General features: G+C 32.4%; 1 protein-coding gene across 1 annotated transcript; it reads right to left on the bottom strand.

The window, feature by feature from the left end:
* Positions 1-5,430: 5,430 nt before the first annotated feature.
* LOC143194993 (tissue alpha-L-fucosidase) lies at positions 5,431-9,914 on the bottom strand. The gene is made up of 8 exons (XM_076401824.1): positions 9,634-9,914; positions 9,437-9,566; positions 9,198-9,304; positions 8,980-9,137; positions 8,081-8,282; positions 7,682-7,822; positions 7,346-7,618; positions 5,431-5,638 (listed from the first exon to the last, which is right to left on the bottom strand). The coding sequence occupies exons 1-8, from the start codon at positions 9,851-9,853 to the stop codon at positions 5,493-5,495; spliced, it is 1,377 nt and encodes a 458-aa protein (XP_076257939.1). The 5' UTR covers positions 9,854-9,914; the 3' UTR covers positions 5,431-5,492.
* Between the last annotated feature and the right edge of the window lie 7,397 nt (positions 9,915-17,311).

The raw sequence follows: 17,311 nt of genomic DNA, 5'->3' as shown, positions 1-17,311 counted from the left end.
TGTTTTGCAGATATAGCAAATGTATTAAGGATAATGCGGTGATTAAATGTAGTTTTATCAAGAAAGATGTAGCAGGTAGTAGCAGAACAAACTAAGGAGAAGTACAGTGATATGAAAAAGACTTTACAAAGAAACATTGCATCGAAGGAAGCAAGAACTAAGCGTAAAAAGTAAATATGCTCTCTAATCCAAGTAAAATACGTTACTCAGATATACAATTGTTAAATAGGTAGATTAGGGGGGATATAACTACATAAAAAAACGCATCTAGAACCTATACTCGTGTGGAAAGAAGTTCAATGCAAGTATAATAAAACAACTCTAACTTATAAATTATTGTGGCTGTATAATTAGTTTAGCTATTTTTTAGTTTTAGCTATCTTTCCACTTATTTAGCTTTAAATATTCTGTCTGAGATATAGAAGTTTAAGATTTCTGCAGCACATTTTCGAACTTGTATATTACATGACAATCAGGTTGAAGGCTGGGTTATGTGAAAGAATATAGTCAACTGTTGAATGTATGTTTACATAAGCAAACTAATGTGCAGTGCAGGTTTTCCTTATCAATAATTGAGCTTAAATAGCTCAGCTAATATATGTACCAGTGTTATTTATTGACAGTAAACTGTCAATTGATGGTTGTTTCCAAGATTTGAGATCTAATTATTCGTGCTGCCATTAGCTTTTGTCAGTTTTAGCAAGTTTGGCGACTTCTTTTGATGTAATTAGTGCAATGGATAGTTAAGAATATCTATAAATTATTATAAAGAATAGAGAGAGAGAGAGAGAGAGAGAGAGAGAGAGAGAAAGCGCGAGAGAGTTTGAAAGAAATTATACACAATCGAGGACAAGTGAGAATTTATTCGCTTTTTAACATTTTTGTTCTAAAGTTTTCCGTCTTTAATTCTATTTATTTTGTATAATGAAATACTTCCTGATTGCCTGTCCTTGTCTTTATTTTGAGCATTTTACATTATGGTCCTTCGAGCCTAATATGATAATTTTAGTAGCTAGACGATTATTACCGCAGACCTTTGAGCTGGATACCATTTAATGAAATACTGACGTCATAGTTTTTGCAACAGTTTGTGATCTCCAGAAGTAAATATTTGTAATGGATATTAACCAAACAAAAAAGCAACATAGTGATGTGCACCAAAAGGAACTTAATAAACCGTTAAAAATAAATAAAGTATTTTTTGTTTCCCGGTATGGGAACACGTTGGGGATTGATCCCGGAGGTATCGCAAAAGGTTTATGGTCAGAGTTGGATCGCGCTCGCCGAACAGTAAACTTTTAATTTTTATTTCGGAAAAGAGACGAACCGAAAATTATTTCCCTCTCCGACATGATTTCCCTGGAAATTTCTTTGCGCCGGATCCAATAAAAACGACGGAATCAGATCGGGCGGCCATCTATATCCGGTCTTATCGATATGGCCTCCGCTGACCATAAACACCGGATGTGACGACTTTTGGGGGGCGAATTCTAAAAAATTACCTGCAGATAGCTGCGTTCTCAATTTTATGTCGATGTATCCGTAAAATTATTTAAATGTTGATGTAATAGATTATTAATTTTTTTTTAATTTCAGGAAAATGGTAGAAAGTACGGCTACTCATAATAAATAGCGCCGTAAGTTATTCGTTTGTTTATCCAAATTTTACTACTTTCTTTGAATCCAGAAGTTATTTTGCATATTTGCATGATCATTTTCCACTTATAATATTTGGTGCAAAATTTATGTTAATCATAATATTATTAAGTCATTCAGTGTATAAAAAGTATGCAAAGTTCAAAATTATATTTTTGACATTAATCACTTTTCTTGCTGGATATAAAAAAATTTGCTCTCGAAGCCCATCAAAAACTTTTAGAAACTTATGGTGATGTTGTTTCAGCATATCCCACTTTTCAGTTTCGATTTCAACAGTTTATAAGTGGCGATTTTGATACTAATAGTAGAAAACGGTCTGGAGGACCACAAGTCGAATTGCAAAACTTATCGGACGAAGCCCCAATTTAAGTTTTTAAAGAACTTTCAGAAAACTTAGTAGTTCATGAATGAACATGCGATGGTAATGATCCAAAAAGACAGGAAATAGCTATCATTTGTATTGACTGAAAATGTAATTTCGAACCATTTCAACATAGTGGTTTCATTGCTTGCCAATTGGCAAAAATATGAGAGTTTCGGCATATTATGAGTGGGTGGCAATAAAATGTGACCTATTGCGACAATGCAAAATGTAAAAAATAGTGCGCTAATCCAAGGAAATCATCCATCTCATCATCAAGGAAGTCATCATCTTTCATGACAATGCTCGGTAACACCTTGCAGCCTGAATAGGAAGTTCTGCCGGTCTCAGAATATTCGCCAGATGTCATTTCACTTCAACATAGTTTCGAAATGCTGAAAAAATGCGAAAATGGATCGACATCATTCTCCCGTCACGCTATGGCAATATTGCCAAAAATATGATAGAAATCTGTAGAAAATATTGAAAAATATTTTGTTTAATATATATTGTAGCAATTTTTTCTCAAAGTATTCTTTTTAAAGAAAAAGAAACGATCAGAATAAATGTAAGCACCTAATAAAAAAGTAACCAACAGATGGCCACCCTATATAATAATGAGATAATGTCTAATTTAACATTTATTTTATAACGTTTAATTTGTTCGATGGATATAGTTGGTAAAACTAGCAATTCTTATTAATTTTAATTACTTTTCTTTATGATATTAGTTTTAACATAATAGCACATAAAAATAATATATTTTATAATTCTCAATAACTTGGTGTAATGTGCTGTATACTAATACTTGTATAACTTTATTTCTATAGATTTAAGGCGAATTTCTTGCTGAACATTTTGCCTATGCCAACTTTCATAGGATTTTCTGAGTCACGCAAGCACCGAGTCAATTTGACACGTTGTCATTCAGTAGAAAGACTTCTAATTCTTTTTCGAAGTAATTGCCTTATCTGAACATTCTGTAACTTACTAGTTGAAATGCTTCACATTTACCGCCTTTCCCGGAGTACATGATAAAACTTGACTTAATATTCCTTTGTCCATTTCATTTAATATCGAACTAGATACGAATAAACACTCTTTTTAATTGGATTTCTTGTTTTTGGCGTCTTATCAGACATTAATACATTAATTTTAAAGGATTTTCAATAGATGGTATTATTGTTCGTTAATCGCGTCGGTCACATTTGTGACCAACTTCATATTGAAGCCTCACTTTTCAGTATGCCGTTTCATAGTGTAAACAAAACTTTTTTCAGTGTATTGAAAATATTTGAATTTGTAAGATTACTAAAACGCACTTGTAGAAGCTGAAGGAAATGCCGGCTGAATGTCCATATATATTAATATGTGAATACTGGGTTAAACCTTTCAAAAGTGGCGATTTTGACACCGACCACACAAAGAGCGTTCTAAAATATTGAAGGCATTATTCGATGTATTGAAATTGGGATCATGGGATCGCTAGGGATATCAATTGATGCGTTTGAGTAGATCATCGCGCGAACAGACGGCCGGAATATGAGCAACGAAACAGAATGTCATTCTTCAGCAAGACAATTCTCGACCACATGTTGCAAAACCGGTGAAAAGATCCGGCTCCTTCTGATTACTACTTATTCTGATGTACGAGGGTCACTATTTATATTTTCGGAAATGGCAACAGTGTTATCATGTGAGTCCATCTGACCCTTCAATCGTAAAGTTTGACATTTCGACGATATACGTACCCAGAACATTTTGTTGCACGAACGCTATTTGTCTATTTTATATTTAGTTGAAAATTTCGTCTCAGCAAAGAATACAAAAATAGTGCATCAATCATTTAATTTGACTTTTGACGATCAACTTCCATCAAAGACCATTGTGTATCGCTGGTTTAGTGAATTCAATCGTGGTCGTAGTTCGCTATCTATTGTGATATTAAGGCATACCTAAGCATTAGTTCCACCAGCACATATGCGATTTTATATATACACTTAGCTGTGTGAAAGTTATGTTCGCGTTGGATCCCACACAATTTGAGAATCGCTCAAAGAAAGGCTCGTGTCGATTGATGCAAAAAATGCTTAAGAAATTCAATCGCGGTGCTTCGAAAGATGTTTATAAAATCGTGACAGGTGACGAATCATGGATATATTCGTATGAGCCCGAAATGGGTAATTGGTAATCCAAGATGAACCAAATCCAATAAAAGTTGTTCGCACACGAAGCACTTCAAAGAAAATGGCGACCTGTTTCTTCGGGAAAACTGGTCATATTGCAACAGCGCCTCTAGAGGATCGTAGAATAGTAAATTCTAATTGATACACAACCATTTGTTTGCTTGAAGTCTTCGGTGAAATAAGAAAAACAAACAAGAGACTCCAAATTGTTCTTTCATGATAATGCGAGCTTTTACACATCGACTAAAACAAGAGACTATTTGAGCATTAGAAACATCGAATTGATCGGTCATCTGCTATACAGCCCCTGATTTGGCACTCAACGACTCCTTTTTGTTCCCATCCGTGAAGAATAAACTGCGTGACCAACAATTTTCATCGCCCGAAGAAGCTATTAATGTGTTCAAAAATCATGTTTTGAAAATATCTCATTCCTAATGGAATAAAAGCTTTGAAAATTGGTTTAAGCGTATGCCAAATGTATCGATCATCGTGACGAGTACTTTGAAAAACAATAAAAATATATTCGCAGCTTAACTATTTGTTTTTTTTCCTATTTCCGAAATATAATCACTATTTATACCCTCGTATGAGTCCTATATACCCCTCTTGATACCTGCTTGACCAGCGCTTCACTTCTTATGAACATACCAAAAAATGGGTCCATTCATGGATAGTCTCAAAAGATACATAGTCCTTTCGAGATGAAATCCGTAAATGGCCCGAAAGATGGGGAAATGTAGCTACTATGAACAGACAGTGCTTGCAATAAAATACATCGATTTTTCCCAATATTGTTTGAAATTTAAAAAAATCCTTTAAAGCTAATTTATAGGCCTATTACATTTCATTACCAGAGTAATTAATGTGTTAAGCTGTGTATCTAATATTAAGTAAAAATTCATGTACACAATGAGATACAAATTTAATAACAGCTAATTATCCCAATGAATGAAGTAACATCCCGCATTTTGGAACGCAGTCTCCATTCCAATGGATTCCATTGGCTTTCCATGTACCTGAAATATTCAGGCGCTTCCTTTTGGGAGCTGTATTTTTTATTGGCTCCTTCGGACTGTAGGCTACATTTCCGATGAGTTTAATGCTTTATAGAATTAGGGTGATTTTTGTCAAATAAAAATATGAGAAATATGGCGTATTTTAGTTGATATAGTGTTTCGCCGTGGATATTACTTCGAGGGGGAACTATACGTATAGACGGAAATCCTTCGACATTTTTATTATATCTCGTACTTAACAATCTGTCTCAACGCTGGCGAGTTATCTTATTTTTTCTGTGCATTTTCTATCTTAATGACCCATGCAGATTTTGTTGTTATCAGTGCTAGGTTAGGTAAAGTTATTTTTACTATATTGTTGTCTTTGGTCCAGAAGAGATTGCCGTTTAAGCCCAATAGGCTGACTGTGGTATCTGAAAAAAAAAAATAGAAATGACTTTATAAATGTATTAAGGAGTATTTGGTTTTTTGATAATAAGAAGTTTTTGCACATATGCTTACCTTTATCTTCACTGATTTTGGCTACAACACAACCCTTTCCGGTTTATGCATTTCTTTCATTTGATGCAAAAATTTGTAAAAAGATCTATATGACATATCTGAGCTGCAAGCGTCGCTTGCGTTTACTTTGGTCCTTTATCCGACAGAACTTCAGCAACTTTTAGCGCATATTTTAGATTTCGATGCAAAGCGTTGCTGACTGAGATCAACCACCAAAAATGCTACATATTCATATTTGCTGCTTTACAAGCTTTTTCTTGTTTGTAATTGCATATTGCAGTGCTAAATATGTTTTTGGTCCATATGTTGATCTGAATGTTGTATAATATTTTTTGCGCGTGACTGATGTTTAAGTTTTGTAGTTAAACTAGGCTTTGAAGCTGCTAAAAATATTAGGAGAGTTTGTAAATTAGAATCAGCTTCCAACAGTAGTCATTCTACCACATATAGTGCTCTCATTTATGGAACTACTTATTTAAAAGTTGTCGATGGAATTGTCAGTATATCACAATTTTTATATTAAAACTATTTATTATATTTTGTGCCAAAGTTTTTAAATAGCACAAAGCTTTTTACGTTCGAATCTTACTAGGCCAGGGTCGTAAATTTATGTTTGTGATTGTTTAATATTTGTGATTTTACTAGGCAATAGTGTAAAATCCGACAAGGAAAATGATCCCACTTACGCGAATAACCAGGCTGGGTAAGACTGGATTTCTTCTGGGATTATTTCTAAGTTGGTCACTCGCCAGTCGGTAGGCTTTATGCAGGGACTGTGGTTCGGAGCCCACGTTAAACAGTAGGTCCAGTCCAGATACACCCTCATTGGTAAAAAGATACCTTAATATATATGAATCATTGTCGATAAAATTATTTATTTTGTTCTTTCAACTTGTTTTTTCGACTTTCTACTTGTAAAGTGACTATTCTAACGGCTCACCAATTTTTCCATAACTAATTTTACCAGAAAGATTTATTTTTGTTGCATTGAACGGCTTTTACCATCGGATGTGAATTCATCCGACGATTCTTTTTACTCAGTCATGTAGTAGAAGATTTGCAGAAGAATTTCATTCATTGTTAATGTTGATAACAATCATTTTCATTTTCATAAATTTTTTCATTGTTATCATTGATAATTGATTAATGCCTTGATCCACAATGACAAGTAATGCCTGTTTAAAATGTTGTGCAAAATTGTAAACGAACTATTGTCTGATATTTTCTGGTTTGGGTTTACTGTTTGTTTGTTTCTGTACTTTTCTTAACAACTGCCAATTTTGGGCGATCAAATCTTTTAACTAAAATCAGTCAATAATAGTTACATAATGCGCATTAAGCCACTATCCCATATCAGAAAATATTATATAACGAATATACAAAATTATTTTTAATGATTGTTTCAAAAATTTATAATTGTGCACTCTTTCGAATGAAAAAAGAATTTTGAAAATCGATTCATAATTGACAGAGAAATCGGTGAACATACATTAAAAAAAATATGCAGACGAACATAGAACCTCATACTTTTATGAAGTCGGTTAATAAAAATTAGTAAATTTTTTTTCTTATTTTCCCATACACTTCAGATAAAATATAATCTGTAGTTTTATACTTACTGGCATTGAAAATTTCTGACACGGATCCCAAATATAAGATACCAATTTCATCATTGACAGGCCATTTCAAGAAGGAGGCATAATAGTTTCCATTCCTGATCGTGTAGTAGACATTCTGAGTCAGATTGTCTTTTTGAGCTACGGTCCATGGTGATGATTCGTAAATAGCTTCACCATTTATCGATAGCCAATCGCCCAGTTCCAATAATCGTTCTTGGAAAATCATATTGATGGTTCCATCATGACCTGGTCCGATGTTAATAAGAATATTTCCTAAAACATTGAATATATTATGCTTTAGTATAATTACTATTTATAATTGTCAATTAAAAATACCTCCATAGGCTACTGTTTGGATAACAGTAGTTACTAGTTCATCGAAAGACAAATAGTCTTCATAGTTAGCATTTCTTCGATAACCAAAGGAGTATCTGTCTAAACTCATTGCATTTTCCCATTTCTTTTCCTGAAGTTCGTCTAAAAATAATATATTTTTATGTATTGAATTATTTATTATTAGAGATTCTATAAAATCGTTTACCCAATTTAAGTTAAAATAATAAAATTAGTAAACTAATAGAATAACATTATACATATAAGTCTGTCTATAATGGTACCATCATCAATTCAGTGATAGGTTAAACCAAAATTTTTAAATATTTTTTCTTGCATAGTTTCTTTTTTTATGTAAATATTATTCCTCATGTTTCTTGCTAAATAGTTAAAATAACCTACCAGGTAGATATCGATCGTTGCAGGTATAATACCCTCCATGTTTACAAGTCACGTCTTGTCCCCATCTGTCATTAGTAACAACGAAGTCTTTAACAGGGCTTTCGTTATACAACCAAGCTATGAAATCAGTAGCGTTCCAGTAGGTATCAGGATTTTCCCAAGCTCCATCAGACCAAATAATGGATGGTTCGTAATTGTTTACCTAAGATATTCACGTGAAGAGAAAAATTAAGTCATTTGCTTCTTTCATATATTTTAATCTTCGATAGCTATTAGTAAAATGCTAGGTGAAATGGTATATGGTGTCAGCAGCGGATTGTAGAAAATAATGGTGATACTGCTCCATCATATCATTTGTCATTATGTCAATGACAAAGAAACGACCAAAAAGTCAGAAGACAATGAATTAGAAGACTTTCATGCAGCTTAGTAATTGATGAATGAATCTTTTCCAGGCATGTGTATGCACTGAGAAAGATCCATGCCTTCTGATTACCACTTGTTTAGATCGTTGCAGCATATATTGGTTGACGTAAATGTTGAAGGAGTGTGAATATAGGAATCACGTCGTTCTTTTGACCATTTTTATTGTCATGATGCCAGAAAATGGGTAAATATTATAAAAAAACGGTCGTAAATGTTTTGATTGATATGTATTGTACCAGTTTTTCTTAATAAATGAATGTTTAAAGTAAAAACTGATCAAAATTCATCTAATATAAAGTTCGAAAAGTAATAACATTTCACAAGAAACAACATTATTGTTTCTATTCTTTAGAATTGAATTTATATATCTTAGAGAGAAGAATTAGATGAAATCGAGGAAAAAATGAATGGAGAATGTCTGGATTTATATTACCTAACGTGATGTTAACATTATTAATGATTATTTCTTTTACCAGTTCATATAATTCCGGCATTGCTTTTTGGACTGCAAATTCTCGGTTTTCAAAGTTGGTGGCTTTTGCCTTCAGATACAATGGATGATACCATTCCAGTAAGGAGTGGTATAGACCGTAAGTCAGGTTTTGGGCCCTGACAGCTTCTGCTAGGTCTCCTACAAAATTATACACATTATATATATAGATGCCAGTATATAATACATGATGTTAATTACCAACTATATCACGATGAGGTCCAATATCTTTGGCATTCCAACTGTAAGAATATGATGAAGGCCACATGGTAAAGCCTTCATGATGTTTAGATGTAAGAACGACATATCTGAAAATAATTACTAATTAAATCCTGGTAAACTTAAGATTTTCATTAAATAATTTAATTAATAGGCTATCTTTCTTAGAAAAAAAATCAATGGAAACGTAAACTGAAACAATGAAATAAAACAAAACTGACTTGGCTCCAGATCTGGCGAATAATTGAGCCCATTCGGAGGCATTGAAAAACTCAGCTGTAAAGTCCTTGGCAAATTCTTGATAAGAAAATCCCGGGGGAAAATTATCCTGGATATATTTCGTTACTTCATCTAAATATTAACCAGAAATATTAATTCGAAAAACCTCAACAAAGATATTTTAATGAAATATCCTTACCTCCATCGTTCCAGAATGTCCAAACCCATTCAGTTCCCATGCTGGGAACAGAAAACACGCCCCAATGGATAAAAATACCGATTTTAGCCTTGTCAAACCATTCCGGTAATGGTCTTGTGTCCAAGCTTTCCCATGTTGGTTGGTATAGTTCACTATTAACGCAAAATGAACCAAAAATAAGGAAAACTAACAGCAGCGACGAAAATAAGTTGGTTTTCATTTTTCGTTTTAGCAGTTCAACTAACTCAAAAATTCTTAAACTGTTTATGAGATAATTAATAAGTAAACAGAACTCTTTTAATTTGTATGTGCGTGATTTTAATTATTATCAGTACTTCAAATTGATAACATAACATAATAATTTAATATTCTATATAGTTTTCAATAATTACGTAATGACATGTTGCGTCTCATTTTGTTTTGTAATCAAGGTATCTTTATTTAAACAAAAGTATTATTATAAGAGAATTGTAGCTAATTATACAAAATACGTTGCTATATTTCATACAATTTTTTAATTTACAAAAGTTTATAGAAACGTACATCTAAAATATTTGTGCAAAAGTATTAGCATTTGTCGTTGTTAATAAAGGGAAGACCCAAATAGAATGACCAACATTATTTCTAACAGGCAGATATTGTTGTCTGATAACTCATAATATTAGTATTTCCATTATTATATTTTCCTAGTAGTATCTGGTATGCCACAAAGATAGCACCACCATTGACGGACTGATATTATTTCTGAATAATGTTATACTGGACTACAAATATCTGTGATGATTTTAGGGTTAGTTATTTTCAAATGGATTTCAATATTTTCAATTTTTTTTTATGGGCATGAATGGAAACATCCAACAATAAATTATCTTTGTCTTCTCTTGTCTTTTTTCATTGCCAATGGAACTTCATGTGACAAGTTATCGAAAAAGTCATGATTTGTGGACGAAAACTCTTTTATGTTTCGTTGGTTATTTCGTTGTGCTTTTTGAGAGAATATGTAAGTGAACAATCTATTCCAACCTACAAGTAACTTTTTTTACTATTTTGTTCATAGTTTTTACTATTCATCATAGTAGTAAATCCATAAAAATATATGTATTTGTGTTACTCTAAATGGCTAATAATATATTTCTGAAAAACGTATTAATGAAAAAATTCTTATTATAAGCACTTTACAATAAAATGTTCTTAAACTTATTTATTCATACCTAAAAAAATAGACGTTTTACTTTAATTTTAAATAATTTTTTAAAAATATTAAAATATCAGTATATATATATATATATATATATATATATATATATATATAAATATTCATATAAATATATATATATATATATATATATATATATATATATATATATAAATATTCATATAAATATATATATATATATATATATATATATATATATATAAATATTCATATAAATATATATATATATATATATATATATATATAAATATTCATATAAATATATATATATATATATATATATATATATATATATATATATATATATATAAATATTCATATATATTAATTTTTTCATTAATACGTTTTTAGGAATATATTATTAGCCATTTAGAGTAACACAAATACATATATTTTTATGGATTTACTACAATGATGAAAGATGTAAAGAAGTAATATACATGAAACTTATGTCAACTTATGAGTGGAGGAAAAGTCAAATAGTCATTGAATTTTAGGGTGTCCCCTAAGCGGTTTCCTGAGTTCAGTGAAAGATATTTGGAACAATCTATTATAAATAAATGGAAATAAAAATATATTACTATATAATAGACCTCTAAATCCATATTCACTGCTATATAATTACTAATATTTCATTATCGACGAGTTCTTATGGAAATAAAAATTATTAAAATAATGAAACATTCTTGTATGAATGATTATAATAGATGATAGATACTAAACATTTTATGTAGTTTTATATTCAGAGTATTCAATATCAGGAATTTCTTATCATAAACATACTTTATTTAAAATAATTTAAGTTATTTTATCGCCCAAACGTTTCTTTATATCAGCTTGCGAAATGTTGAGCAATCAAATTATGTGCAAAATAAAATAGATTTTGTATATTTTTTTATATTTCATCATTTGATTCGGCCATACAGAAATCATGTACAGAGTGTGTTACCAAAGTCGTTCCTCAGACGTGACCGCGACGTCCCCAGAGAGCGTCGAACAAAAATATAAGTTTTCGGTCCGAGTATAGGCAAATTCAATTGTCTGTAATTTTTTGGGCACAAACTTTTTGACGCTGTCGAAGTTTTCGACATCTCCGCAAACATTTGTCATCAAATGTTTTGACCAGAATCCCTAGGGTCGAATCCATCATTTCGCTCGTGAACGTTTTTCGAAGAAAATTAAATGCGGCAAGCTTTGACGAAGGCAACAAGAAATTGTGGTCATTCATTGATTATTTATGTGAAAGTTGGATATATATTAATCAGATTCTAATGTTATTGCGATTATTATGCGAAAGTCTCGATAGCGTGTATCTCGGAAACTATAAGGGATTATGCAATTTGACAAGCGACAACGTAATTGGCATATCGGATATTACTTGAAATATGAATTGGAACGAAATCCGTAATTCATGAGACCATTTTACAATTTTGGTCTATACGGAAAAATAGAGCCTAAAATGTAAAATTTCGGTTGTCTTTATTTCAGAAACTTTAAAAGATAATGCAATTTAGCAAACGACCATGTAATTAGCATGCCGAATATTACTTGGAATGTGATTTGGAACGAAATCCGTAATTCATGAGACCATTTTACAATTTTGGCCTATACGGAAAAACAGAGCCTAAAATGTAAAATTTCGGTTGACTTTATTTCAGAAACTATAAGAGATAATGCAATTTGGCAAATGACCACGTAATTAGCATGCCGAATATTACTTGGAATGTGATTTGGAACGAAATCCCTAATTCATAAGACCATTTTACAATTTTTTACTTTATGACTAATCCGTGATTTCTTGCATTTAGTATTGTCGGAATATATCTATTACTAAGTTGTCTGAGGGTTCTTTGAGAATTTGGGCCTTATATTTAATTGGTTTAGAACTTTTAGGCTCTTTTGTATCTTCTGGTTCTCTATCATTGCCATCAAAATCACTACTTTAGTATTAGGATTTCACAGAGCTGCATCACAGAATTGCTGATAGATTTCGGCAGTAGATCGTAAATCACGTTTGCAAAATACTTTATTCCTCACTTCAATTCAAAGGAAAAAGCGCTTAAGTTCATTGAATTATGTTACTTTAGAGGAGACGAAGATTTGAAGGCATTGCCCAATAAAATCATCAATGGAGATCGCTATCGACTAAAAATTAAGTTTTAAGCACGAAAAACGACCGGAATTCGAGCAAATACAAGAATATTAGTATTTAATATGACAACGATCAACCACATTTTCCTAGACTTGTGAAGACATACTTCGAAATATTAAAAGACGAACTCCACACGCCTTATTCTCTAAATGTTGCTCCTTCTGATTTCCACTTGTTTCGACATATGAGTATTGACCTGCCTGAGCAGACCTTCGCTTTTTACGAAGATATCAAAAAAATGGGTCGATAATTTTGTTCATTCAAAATGGAATCCGTAAATTATCTAAAATATGGGAAAAGTAGCGGCTGTCGATGGGCAATACTTATGAATTCAACACATTGTACTAATTTTTCTCAATAAAGATTCAGATTACGAAAAAATTTAAACAGTAATTTTTAGGACTATTCCAAATAGAAAGCTGTTATTTCTGATAGAGAAGACTATAAATTTTAATAGCTTGGCTGTTTAATAGTTGTCTGCGTTTGGTAACTAAGAATAACTTATCCGTAAAGACAACATTAGTAAGATATTTCTTTTCCTTCAAGCATAAATACGATTATACGGAAACTATTCCTTTCAAATGGGTATTTCATCACTGGACCTTCTTGACTAACCTTTTTACCTTGCAATTAATTATTAAAATTTACCAGTTATCGTTATATACAGAGATTAGATATTAATGATTTCATATGTCTTTAAAATTATACTATATTTTAACTAAAAATTCTAACTGTAATATCAAATTTTACAGAACCTGCTATTCAATTTTAGAAAATAAAAACATGTTTATTAATAAAAAGAACAAAACTAAATTACCTTTGTAAGTAAAATCACGTGACTGTTCTATTCAACAGGAAATAACAATAATACGTCCATACTTGTTTTAAATCGGTCTCAGTCATTTGGGATAACACCTTAGTGTCATCTCGATGTTGTATTATAGCTAGATAGAGAATAGGTCGACCAAAAATATGGCACAACATATTGACGTTTCTATCTTTCTGGTACGGGTCCTAATATCGTGCGCTACCCCATCCAGTCAATAACCCTTACTAATTTAAAACCTCACATAATCACGAGAACTTTTAAATTCCGACTTACGCCGTCCCCTTACTTTAAAATTCTTTGCGTCCCCGGTGTCCTCCATTATGCCCTATCTATCCCCGAGGAAACACCGAAAACGTATTCAAAGTCCAATTAAAAATTAAAACTTAATTCTTTTACCAGCTCTCGACGACATTCTCTCAACTTCACATTTGACTTTGTAATTGTTACTGCTAAGTTAATCACAGTCGGAAAACCGTTGAATATTTGAGCGGTGGCGGGTTGGCGGGAAGAGAGGGGGAGGTGACTGTTTCGTTTTACTAGACATTACATGATATCCCTTTTCGACTTCTACTAGGTTCGTTGTAGGTGGATTCTCAATGCTACTCAATTAGTCGGTGATCAATTCACTGTTGTTCGAGTACGGCGTCTGTGTTGGAAATATCCTTCTTTTTTGAGCCATTTTTATATTTTAATAAATTCTTGACTAAAACGGATTGAGTTCAATTGTTTCAAAACAAAATACTGCAAAACGAAAGAGTATCGGTGCACTACACTCGACTTGTCAGTCAGCTTAATGTACTTTTCTTTTATTAGTTACATCAGATATGCTTACAATCTTAATTTATAAATTAGTTTAATGCGCCTGTTCTTTTGTACTTGCATTAATAGAGAAGCAAGGTGACGGATAATACATAATAATACAAATTAAAACAAAGCTAATATACTCAAGCTAAAGTTAAGAATACACTTGGTTCGCTTCAGGCTTCTGATTTCATGATTGTTGTATAATAGCTTTACTGTTTCCACGTTGCTGTGATTTGCAACTATAACAGGTCAATTGAAAAATTCCCGGCCTACCAGGGTAAGACATATATGTACCATTTATGTAGTACGATTTATCCTTTGCTCCAAAAGGGGCCTCAGTTTCGTCGATCACCTCTTCGTTCGACGAAAATCTCTTCTCAGTAGGCTTTCTTTTGAGATCTGAGAACAGGAAATAGTCTTTGGGAGTCAGAACTGGAGTAGACGGTGGATGAGAAAGCAATTCAAGGCCAATTCATGGATTTTTGACATGGTGCATTGCGGCCGTTTTTCGGTGATTTCGTCCTTCAAACGACGCAATAACGCCATGTAATAGTCGCTGTGGATGGTCCTTCTTTTTTAAGGTAGTCAATAAAAATCATTCCATGTGCATCACAAAATACCGACGCCATAACCTTGCCAGCCGACTGTTACGTTTTCACACGCTTTGGAGCGGGTTCATCGTATGCAGTCCACTCAGATGACTGTTGAAGTGATGGAGCCATGTTTCATCCATTGTCGTCACATATCGACGCAAAAACTCGGGTTTATTACGATTGATGATCTTCAAACACTGCTCTGAATCATCAACTCGTCGTTGCTTTTGGTCAAAAGTAAGTTCGCGCGGCATCTTTTCACAGAACTTTCCCATATCTGAATATTCCTGAATGATATGATGTACGGTTTAAATTTACGGTCATTCAAAATCATTTTGTGGATTTTTAAAATGTTTTAGTCGGTAACAACCTCTTTTGGGCGTCCACTGCGTTCACCATCATCGGTGCTCATTTCACCACGTCTAAACTTAGCATACCAAACCTTGATGGTTGATTTTCCTGGGACAGTGTCCGTAAACTCGGTATCAAGTCAAGTGTTTGCTTCAACTGTATTTTTTCTTTCAAAAAGCAATATTTTATCAGCACTCGAAATTCCTTTTTTTCCATTATTTTCACAATAGCAAAAGTTAATGATCCGACAGCTGCCAAATTTATATACGCACCTTTTGAGGGTTAGGACTAATTAAAAAACATATGGATTTCATTCTATTAGCGCCATCAATATGCCAGGCCTCCATATGTCATGTTTTAAGACAAAATCTTGGACAACTTCGTAAATTCATTTAATTTTAAGATCATCGTTTCTTGGTGACGTAGAGATAAGGATTGATAATTAGGAGTAAAACTTTGTTTTGGGTGCGTTGGATTACTAGGTTGATATTTTAGTGCCATCTCAGATTTGCACCTCATGGATCCAAATTGCCTTTATTATTAACTCATAAACCAATCTCTTTGATGTTGGGTCAACATGAGAATATTTTGATTTTGAGTTTGCTCTGCTCTAACATGATGTTTCCAATATAACCTACCATCGAAATGAACGCCAGCTAAATGTGCGTAATGATACCATTCGATCTTATTAATAGACAGATATATACTTTGAAAACCAATACTCATGTACCAGTAAAATAACAATGGATGTACCCATACAACGAATCACATGCCAACAACCCTTTTTAAAATTACGGTATGATTATTAAATTACAAATGATGTGATTCTTGTGAACAGAAGTAACGCAGTGAACGTGCTATATAGATGAAAAGAGCGATATTGATGCTTGTATGCTTGTTTTCAAAAGACAATATCAGAATTTGTGTTTTTAATACCGAAATGAATGTTTAAATTCACTTAATTTTCACGGCATTCACGAGTTTCGGTATTAAAAAGTGTCGTATCTTCTCCGAAAAGTTAATTGACCACAATTTTTTAATGGTTTCAAACTCTCAGTGAAACGGATGGTAAACAATATAATCATAGTTGAAATTAAAAGGAAAATTTAAGAATATAATGTTGCTAAGTGTCCTAGTGATTCGGACAGATGTGTAATTTGAAATTAAACATCATTTTCATCGTGACTCGCATCATTGTAATGATCATCAATAATCGCTGTATGTGGACTAAATTTAAAAATACATATATCTCATATGGATAACTTTAGATGTGGGAAGGGTCCCAACAAGTGGGTCAATAAAGTCTCTAATGAATAACGGATTGCAAAACATAAAACAAGTTTCGAGGAAATCACGTTAAAGAATGAAATATTTCAAATTTTTTACTTGGTAAATATATATGAAATGTCTAATCTATTTTTCTGAAATTTAACTGGACAATACGACCACAGAGTACCTTCCTATCACTGCAGACTTAATACAATCAAATTACAATAACGAAAAGAGGGTTATAAGAGTGGAAACAACTAAATGTGAGTAAATCATTAATATAGAATAACTGTAGCAAATCATATTATAGAGTGTGGAAGATTTGGTTGCATAGATTTGTGTGTAATTGTTCAGGGTATACATGAGCGTTTCGTTGGAATGTATGAGGAGAGAATAAATACTAACCGTTTTGTAGATATGGTAAATGCATTAGTGAGAATTCAGTGATTAACTCTCATTTTACC

This window comes from Rhynchophorus ferrugineus, unplaced genomic scaffold (assembly GCF_030347505.1).
Source record: "Rhynchophorus ferrugineus isolate W39M unplaced genomic scaffold, kcgeb_rfMv2 rfM4, whole genome shotgun sequence".
Lineage (NCBI taxonomy): Eukaryota > Metazoa > Arthropoda > Insecta > Coleoptera > Curculionidae > Rhynchophorus > Rhynchophorus ferrugineus.
Note: the sequence above shows the minus strand (reverse complement) of the source record. Positions and strands in the feature narration are given on the sequence as shown.

Bases quoted from the DNA above. Each gene is read 5' to 3' on its own strand.
- LOC143194993 (XM_076401824.1), bottom strand. From the start codon at position 9,853: ATGAAAACCAACTTATTTTCGTCGCTGCTGTTAGTTTTCCTTATTTTT. The intron at 9,138-9,197 runs GTAATTAACATC...ATAATTTTGTAG, and splicing joins ACCTCATCGTGATATAGTTG to GAGACCTAGCAGAAGCTGTC. The intron at 8,283-8,979 runs GTAAAAGAAATA...TGAATATCTTAG, and splicing joins TGCCGGAATTATATGAACTG to GTAAACAATTACGAACCATC.